Below are 8,702 nucleotides of genomic sequence, written 5' to 3' on the forward strand. Positions count from 1 at the left end.
GGTCTGGTGCTTACTGCCTGCTGCAGCAGTAAGTTGGGCGAACATCTGGATGCCCTTGAGCGGCAGCCCCAAGGGCGCGGGCCGAGGGGCAGGGGTGGGCTCCTCTTCGGATCGCAGCACTCTTCGGATCGCAGCAGGATGCAGAGGGTGCCGGTAGAGCCGTGCCCGTCCCTCTGCAGCGCCGCATCTGCCAGCATCCCTCGTGAGGGGCATCTGTCCAGGGCCTCTGCTAACGCACGGAGCCAGGCTGCATGGCAGATCTGGTCCCGTGCCCACTGCCCACCACCCAGCCCTCCCAGTGCCCAGCTGCAGGCTGCGGCGCTGCCAGCTCCCGCACGCAGCCCGGCTATTCCCACCCCTCCAGCAGGCCAGGAGGGAGCATGATGCTGTGCAGGCGTGACAAAACCTGTGCCAGGCGTTCAGTAAGTGACCGTGCTTTCTGTGGGGGTGCCCCATTTGTAACATGGCTTTAATAAAAAGTGAAGCTGTATAACCTATAAATGATGCAGAATCATTAGCGATTAATGCACTAGGCAGGGCTAACCACTGCCACGCTTTTCCCAGAGAGCCCAGCAGTGTCTTGGCTTTATAGCCAGAACGTGTTTAACAGCTGGCTTCAGAGAGCACGTATTTTGAAGCCCTTGCATTCACAGATCTTTATGGGCACAGCTCTGGCATGAAGCTGCTCTGACCTCAGCTGCACAGCAGGCTGGACAATGTTGGACTCAATGTGGGAATCTACACTAAGCTTTGTCCTTTGGAGGTCTTGTCATAACAACTTTCAGTGATGTCTCATCTTGCATATCATAGAATCCGAGAATGGTTTGGGTGGGAAAGGACTTTAAATACCATCTAATTGCACCCCTACCATGGGCAGGGACATCTTCTACTAGCCCAGGTTGGTCCAAGCCCTGTCCAACCTGGCCTGGAACACTTCCAGGGATCAGCCTGGGGCAGCCACAGCTGCTGTGGGCAACCTGTGCCAGTGCCTCACAGAGAAGAATTCCTTCCCAATATCCCACCTGTCCCTGCCCTCTGGCAGTGGGAAGCCATTCCCTGTGTCCTGTCCCTCCGGGCCTTGTCCCAAGTCCCTCTGCAGCTCTCCTGGAGCCCTTTGAGGCACTGGAAGGGACTTGAAGGTCTCCCTGGAGCTTCTCCAGGTTGAACAGCCTCAGCTCTCCCAGCCTAGCTCCGGGGCAGAGGTGATTTGGGTTAAACATTGCCCTGTGTATCTAGGGTAGAATTCTAAAGTTTTGATTTCTGAAGCTTCTTGTCTTCTCTTCCTGCCTGGCAAATCCTGTGTGCTCAGAAATGTTTTCTGCGGTTCGCTCAGCTGCCAAACCAGCCAAGGGATACTGGTTTTTCCAATGCAGAACTGCAGCCTGGACAGGTCTCCTGTCACACAGGTTCAGGGCTGCTGGCCTGGAGTCTGCACCACGTGTGTTTAGGATGTGTGAGGTCTGGTGCACTGATGAGCTATGTGTGCTGTGTCTCTGCTGTGTCCCTGTGTCCTCTCACCCTCCTGCTGCCAGTCAGTGATGGTCCCCCTGCACAGGGCCTGTGCAAGCTCTTGCTAAGTACAGCTGGAGCAGTTCTGGGTGGACCCAGCAGCATGGCTTGTGAATCAGTGCAATGCCTTTATTCTCAAATCATTGAGTGACTCAGTCCCAGGGCCATGTCTCAGCATCCCCAGTCCAAAAACCTGGACTGGGCCAGGCTGGGCTCCTTGCAGAAGCCTTGAAAAATCTTGTGCAGAGCTGAGAGCCTGCTACCAGCTCCATCCAGACATCTGTGTGCTGGAGATGTTGGACCCTGTTTTTAATTTCCTCACATGCACTCATAGGTTGGGAGTGCAGCTGCCCTCATCACGCATGTCCTGAACTCTTTTCGTTCTGCTGGATGTAAAAAGCCACCTAATTTATTACTGTGAATGTATCCTGTGCACCACCGTGTCCTGTTCTTGTCCCAAGGCCAGCTGGCAGGGTCTGCTCACATCCGTAGCATTAAGCTCAGGAGTTCCAAAGAGAGGGGCACATCGGTGCTACATGCCGGGAATGGTTTCTGGCTTATGCTAGCTCCCAAGCCATGCCTGGGAGTGCTTTGGGCACATGCTGGCTTGTGCAGACCAAATCAGTTCTCAGACCAATCTCCACCACTGGTTTCTGGGCTGTTCTGACCTACCTTCGCTGCACAGTGGTAACCTGAAGGCCAGCAGTAACATGCAGCCCCCATACACCCACACTGTGCAATGCATGTGCCTGGGGCAGTGCAAGGGAGCAGTTGTTTGCTGTCTGACAGGCTCTGAGCTGTGCAGCTGACCTGGCACTGGCCATGGCTGGGGCAGAAAACCAGACCAGGCTGAAAAATGGCCCAGCAGAAAAGGCCCTGAGGGTGTTGGTCAATAGCATCTGGACATGAGCCCGGGTGCGCCCAGGGGGCCAAGAGGCCAATGCCCCCTGGACTGGACCAGCCCTGGTGTGGGCACAGCCCCAGGGCAGTGCCTGTCCCTGTGCTGGACCTGCTGAGGCACCTCCAGCCCTGGGGCAGCTCTGGGCCCTCACAAAAAGGACATAGAGGGGCTGCAGAAGGGGCTGGAGCAGCAGGAGTGGCTGAGGGAGCTGGAGCGATTAAGCGTTGGAACAGACTGCCCAGGGCAGTGGTGGAGTCACCACCCCTGGAAGTGTTCAAAAAAATGACTTGCCATGGCACATTGCAATATGGCTCAGCGGGCATGGGGTTGTTTAGTCAAAGGTTGGAGTTGAGGTCTTTTCCAACCTTAATGATTCCATCCGTGGGGAGCTCAGCTCCTGTGCCCACGCAGTGCCCACGGCAGTGGGCACGACTGCGTCTGCAGCTTCATTCAGCCTGGTTTGCTGTTGGTGTGTGGGAGAGCAGAGTGCACAGATACAGACATGGCTCAGAGGCTCCCTCTTATAGGTTAGTGATGAACCAGATCCCCGCTGGCAGAACTCTGCAGAGACACACTCTTCGTGGGATACAGGATGTGTCTTTGAATCCTTTCCAGTTTTCCAGCCTCCTTTCTGAAAGAGTAGCACAGAATCCCGTGGCGTCCTTGTTCATTTGTCTCCGGTGACCCTCTCTCCTGGGGGGGTGTCAGGCTTCTGGGATGCACTCAGCCCCAGGGTCTCTCTGAGATCATGTTTTCTGGGCTCTCAGCTCCATTTTAATTACCCTTGGCAGACCACAACCCTGAATTTCTTGAAATGGGAACCAGAGCCTTCTGGTTTGATCTGGAGCTGGGTGCATTCAGATGTGAAGGGGTGCACCTAAGTGGCTGACCTGCAGAAACCACCTTTCCTTGCCACTCTAACTGGGTTGTTGGTGGTGTCACGGTTGTCCTTTCTCTTGTTCTCAGGTGCCCTCGGGCTCTCTATCTGTCTAAGTCACAGCACTGACCTTGTGCTACACAGGCAGCTCCTAGAAGGACACACGCACAGCAGCCTCAGTGCTTTTAACGTGCTCCTGTGTCTAATTTCCAGACAAAATTTGGCTTTGTATGCAGGACCGTGTAGGATCCTGCCGTGCTCTTAGTGCTGTGAGATCTCCAAGTGGCAATGGTGCAGACCATGGGTCAGTCAGGTCAGCTTTCTGCGGACCAGCAACGGCCAAGTGTTGCTACCAGCTTTGCAGCCTTTGGCACTGCACTGCTGGGACAGCCAGCTCTGCGACTGGCACTGGCCTTTCCTCCCTGCCCTGGAGCAAGGAATAGTGCCAGGCAGAGGAGGTGGCCAGGTTGAGTGACAGAGTGTGTTTATTCCAAGCTGCCCCATTTTTCTGTCACAGTTGATATATCATTGCTGTGTCTGGGCTGCTTCCTGCGCAGGTCTGGGTGGTGTGCCAGGCACTGGTGATGTGCCCATCCACAGGGCAGCCCCAGAGCTCTGTGCCTGCACGCTCCTTACACACAGTGCCCGTCAGCCCAGGAAGGACCATGCCAGGTGTGCTGCTGCTGGCTCAGCCTCGCACACCTGCTGTGCCACTCCTCTCCCGGGGGCAGATTGACCAGGGAAGCTGCTCCCTGCAGCCCTGGCCAGCGTGGTGCCATGGGCAGGTGTCGGAAAGGCCCTATGGTGATGTGCAGGGGCAAGTGCCTGTTCTGAGACATCTTCTTTTGCCTCTTTTCCTGTGCCTTGCTTCGGTCCGTGCCTGGCTCACCCAGACAGGCCACCGTCCCCTGTCAACGTGACTGTGACGCAGCTGAAGGCAAACTCTGCCACAGTCTCCTGGGACGTCCCAGAAGGAGACGTGGTCATCGGCTATGCCATCCTACAGCAGGTATCCAGGTTCTCTCCCCAGGGGGCTGGGGACACTGATTACCAGCATGCTCCTATGTCAGCCCTTCCACCACAGTTTGGGCTTCCTCTGGCACCTGCCCGAGGACACCTCCACTGCCGAGCAGCCTTTGCCAGGGTGCCCCAGCCGTACTGTCCATCCTGGTGGGAAACAGCAAGACAGCTGCACTGGGGGTAGCTGTCCCTGCAGTGCCTTCCCTGTGATTTCTCTGGATAGGGATGGTGCTTCAGCCATGACATAACCCTTCTTTGCTTGCCTTGCTCTGCCTCCGCAGCCCTGGGTGATGGTGGCTTCTCCACGCAGGGATGCTACCTAGCCCAGTGCTGGCCAGCCTGGCCCACTCCGGGGTGGATGGTTGCCTGGGAAGGGAGGAGTGAGGGTGGTGTGCCAGCACAGCCCTGTGTCCAGGGCAGCTCCCGGGCTGACAGCTCTTCCCCCGCAGCGGCAGGACGGGCAGATGCAGCGCTTCATCCGGGAGGTGAACACCACCAACCGCGCCTGCGTGCTGTGGGACCTGGCCGAGGACGCCGACTACATCATCCAGGTGCAGAGCATTGGCCTGTACGGGGAGAGCCAGGCCAGCAAGCGCGTCCACTTCCGCACACTGAAGGAGACCGACCGCCTGCCCTCCAACAGCTCCAGCCAAGGTGAGGTGGCTCCTTCTGGCTCGACCGGGCGCTGCTGCTGGGGCCACACCGAGGGGTCTCTAGCAGATGGGCAGGGATTCAGCACCAGCAGGAGGCTGCTGGGGACAGGGTTGTACAGGCTGCTGCTGTGTCCACTATGGCCACGATAGTGTCCCCAGGTCCTGGTCTGCAGGCAGGTCTTGGCACCTATCCAGCCAGGCCAGGACAGCTGCTATGGCCTGCCCAGCTGCTGCCTGTTGGAAGCCAATCCTGAACAGGCACTCAGATCTTCCAGCCTGGAGACTGCCAAAGGACAAATGACAGAGCCCCACAGCCTCCTTTTCTACTCATATCTCTGTTGCCTTGGGGTTGCCTACATGCTGGCCCATGAGTGATAATCCAAGAGAAAGGATGCCCAAAGAGGGCAAGGGAGTCTGTCTCCAGCACTAACCATGAGAGGGGGTCTGGAGTATGGCAGGGCAAGCAGATGTCTGAACTTCCTCAGAACTTCTATGTTCAGCTGAGAACCTTCCTGACCTGCCCTGGTGCCTGCACAGGGAGTGACCTCAGTGATTCCTGACATGTATTGTGCAGTCCCTTTGTGAACCCAAACAAGCTGTTGGAATCCCTGACTGCCTTTGTAGGAGGATGGTTTATCTGACACATGAAAGCCACAGGCTGCATGTCCTCTCCCCAGCCAAGATGTCATCCCACACCTATCCTTGTTTGGAGGAGGTGGGCTTCTCTCCTTTGGAGTTCCTCAGATCCTCCAGTTTTGCTGTGGTGGGAGGGTATCTGCTGCCAGCCTGCCTGGGGTCTCTTCTCTGCAGGTGACATCACCATGGAAGGGCTGGACAAAGACCAGCAGCTGCAGACAGGCGAGATTATCATCATTGTGGCTGTGCTGCTCATGTGGGCAGGTGAGTGCCACGGGCAGCATTCCAGAGAGCTGGGGCAGAGGTGCAATCCAGAGTTCACCAAGAGGATGTGGCTCAAGAGAGTGCAGAGCCAGGTGTGGGTCTGGTATCCTTTCCAGTAGGTCTGTTGAGTGTGTGTAGAAGCTGGAGCTGGTGGGGTAAAAGGAGCAACCACAGCTACTGCTCAGCAGCAATGGCCCGGAGGATCTGGAAGAGCAGGAAACAGTGTGGGACCTGGAATTCCAGGGTGGGAGCATCGCAGCTGACAGTAATGATCATGTCACTTTGGCCTTAGCTAGGGTGTGTGACATTTGATGACACTGCTGCACTGGCTGGTAGTGGCTGAGCCTCAGTCTGCTAAAGCTGTAACGTCTGTGATTTCCTCCTGTACAGCTCCTACACTGGCTTAGTGCTCCAGCAGACAGCAGGTTGTCCTGGGTGCAGAGGCACCTAGGAGATAAGTCAGCTCCTGACTGGTCACATGCAGCTGCTGTGAATGGGAAGTCATTGGTTCCCTATTCCCTTCCCAGTAAATGTGGATTTTGTAGTGACAACTTGCAGGAATCTCCTTGTCCTGGTCTTGGATACTTTCCTCTTGCACCAGAATTAAATACAAGATGACTGCTGGTAGCTTACACCTGGTACAGGTTGGTGTGTCAGAGTGCCAGCAGGGAGGAGTCAGGCCCAGTCTGTGCGTGCCTGTGTTGCCACACACACAGTGGGGTTTGAGAGGGTCCAGTTCAGCACATCACTCCCGACTCCTGTGGCCAGGGTCCCCGGGTGTGGGACGTGTGCTGCATCGGATGGGTGCTGTGAAACCATGACAGAGTGACTGATCCCACAGCCAAGGGCTGGCTTTTGTGAGGGCCACAAGCACTGACCCAGTAATTTTATTGCCTGGCTGGAGGCACTCCAAAACCCACTCTGCTGTTCACTGATGTCACTGTTCTGCTCTGAGTGCCTCAGCATCCGCCTTTGGTGAGCCCTGAGCACCTTACATATGTCCCAATGCCCTTAGCCATGTCCTGTCTGCCCAAGGCGACTGCTCTGGCCACGCGTGCAGAGGTGCCTGGGGTGGTGCAGGCTGACACGGGCGTGGGTGTGGGTGAGCAGCACCCCGGGGAGCCCTCTGCAGCCGGAATCTGTGGAAGGGGAGGCAGGGGCAGTGGGGAGGGAGTCCCTCATCTCTGTCTGTGTTTGGCAGCGGTGATCGCCCTGTTCTGCAGACAGTATGACATCATCAAGGACAACGACTCCAACAACAACAAGGAGAAGACGAAGCCGTGCTCGGAGCACAGCACGCCGGAGCGGCCGAGCGGAGGACTGCTGCGCACCAAGGCGAGCGGGCAGGGTGTCGGGGGTGATGGCTGCTGGGGCTCGCGGCCTGCGTGGGCGCTGGCTCCCTCCAGAAGGGGAAACACCTCAGCTTATGCCCTCACCCTAACGACTGAGGAGTTCCAGGGTGCACTGAGCCCTGGTCCCTCTGGGGCAGTGTGTGTGCCTCATGGGTGATTGTAGGAGAAACATTGGAAGAGATGACAGGGTATGTCAGCTGGGATGGCTCTCACACTGCAGGCTGGTACCTGTCGTCTCAGTGTAACAGACCCTTAACCGTGCCCCTCCGAGGCTGTACCTCTGCCGCACGCATGGACAGGTCTGGCAGCTGTTCTCTTGCTTCCTGCACTGCTCTGTCACTGCTCACTTTTGCCTTCGCTGCAGCCTGCTCCAGGCCATCACCACATGAGTCATGCCAGGGCTCCTTCCTGACCCTGATGGAGGTGCTGTGCCAGGCTGTGGATAGGGAGGGAGCAGTACCTTCATCTGGCTGTTCCCTCAGCACCTAGAATCATAGAATCATCAAGGTTGGAGGAGACCTTTAAGATCATTGAGTCCAACCATTAACCTGTCACTGCCATATCTACTAAACCCTATCCTCCAGTGTCAGATCCAGATGCCTCTTCAATACTTCCAGGGATGGTGACTCCACCACCTCCCTGGGCAATATTTCAGTGCCTGATGACCCAAAACTGACACTTCTCCCTTTTTTACCTGCCAAGGACAGTGATTTATAGCTCTGATGCTCTAATGGGACCGTGGGTTAGGTTTTCCCTTGTGTCTTATCTGCCACCTCTGCTCATGATGGGAACTCCCCTCACTGTTGCCTGACTGCCCTGCTGCTTCCACATCTTGGTTTTCAGCAGATGTCCGGAGCAGAAACTTCCTGTTGGGATTTCAAGGCCCCAGTTTCCCTCCACCAGATTTTCCAGCTTCCTGATTATTCCTTGCCAAAGAGATCCTTCCCCTTGGATCCCTGCTCCAAACTTGCCCTGTCCTACTGAGATCTGATGGTCCTGGGTGGGGGGCTCTGCCATGGGGTTTCATCCCAGGGATGCAGTAAAACAGAGCCTTAAAACAGACTTTTCTCTCATAGAAGAAATCTCCCTCAGTCAACATCATCGAGGTGTAAGTGCAGCACCAGCTCTGCGCTGGGGTCCTGGTTGTCCTGCCAGAGCCAAAGCAGGCCTGGGAAGAAGAGGCAGCACTGAGCACCCAGCCTGGACCTCTGCATGCGACGATCCACGTACCAGAACTCGCTTTTCCGAGGGCTCCTGTCCGGTGTGTGCACGGAACCAGCTCCCAGCTGTGCATGCAGAGCTCGTCCTGCCCATCCCACACGCCTGGCCACGCTGCCCTGGCTGCGGAGCACGAAACGAGAGCAGCTGGGGACACAGCACCCAGGGGAGCAGAGGCAATGGGGGCACAGTGCCCAGGGGAGCAGAGGGGCTGGGGCACAGCGCCCAGGGGAGCAGAGGGGCTGGGGGCACAGCGCCCAGGGGAGCAGAGG

The 8,702-nt window shown here is 56.8% G+C and overlaps 1 protein-coding gene across 1 annotated transcript; it reads left to right on the forward strand.

Moving 5' to 3' along the window:
- Positions 1 to 4,180: 4,180 nt before the first annotated feature.
- On the forward strand, positions 4,181 to 8,324 carry FNDC4 (fibronectin type III domain containing 4; the record flags this gene model as incomplete). Its single annotated transcript, XM_009083367.1, has 5 exons — positions 4,181 to 4,296; positions 4,757 to 4,961; positions 5,771 to 5,860; positions 7,062 to 7,195; positions 8,289 to 8,324. Coding segments are annotated over 5 exons (581 nt in total), but the record flags the coding sequence as incomplete, so codon positions are not given.
- Between the last annotated feature and the right edge of the window lie 378 nt (positions 8,325 to 8,702).

This window comes from Acanthisitta chloris, unplaced genomic scaffold (assembly GCF_000695815.1).
Source record: "Acanthisitta chloris isolate BGI_N310 unplaced genomic scaffold, ASM69581v1 scaffold3391, whole genome shotgun sequence".
NCBI lineage: Eukaryota > Metazoa > Chordata > Aves > Passeriformes > Acanthisittidae > Acanthisitta > Acanthisitta chloris.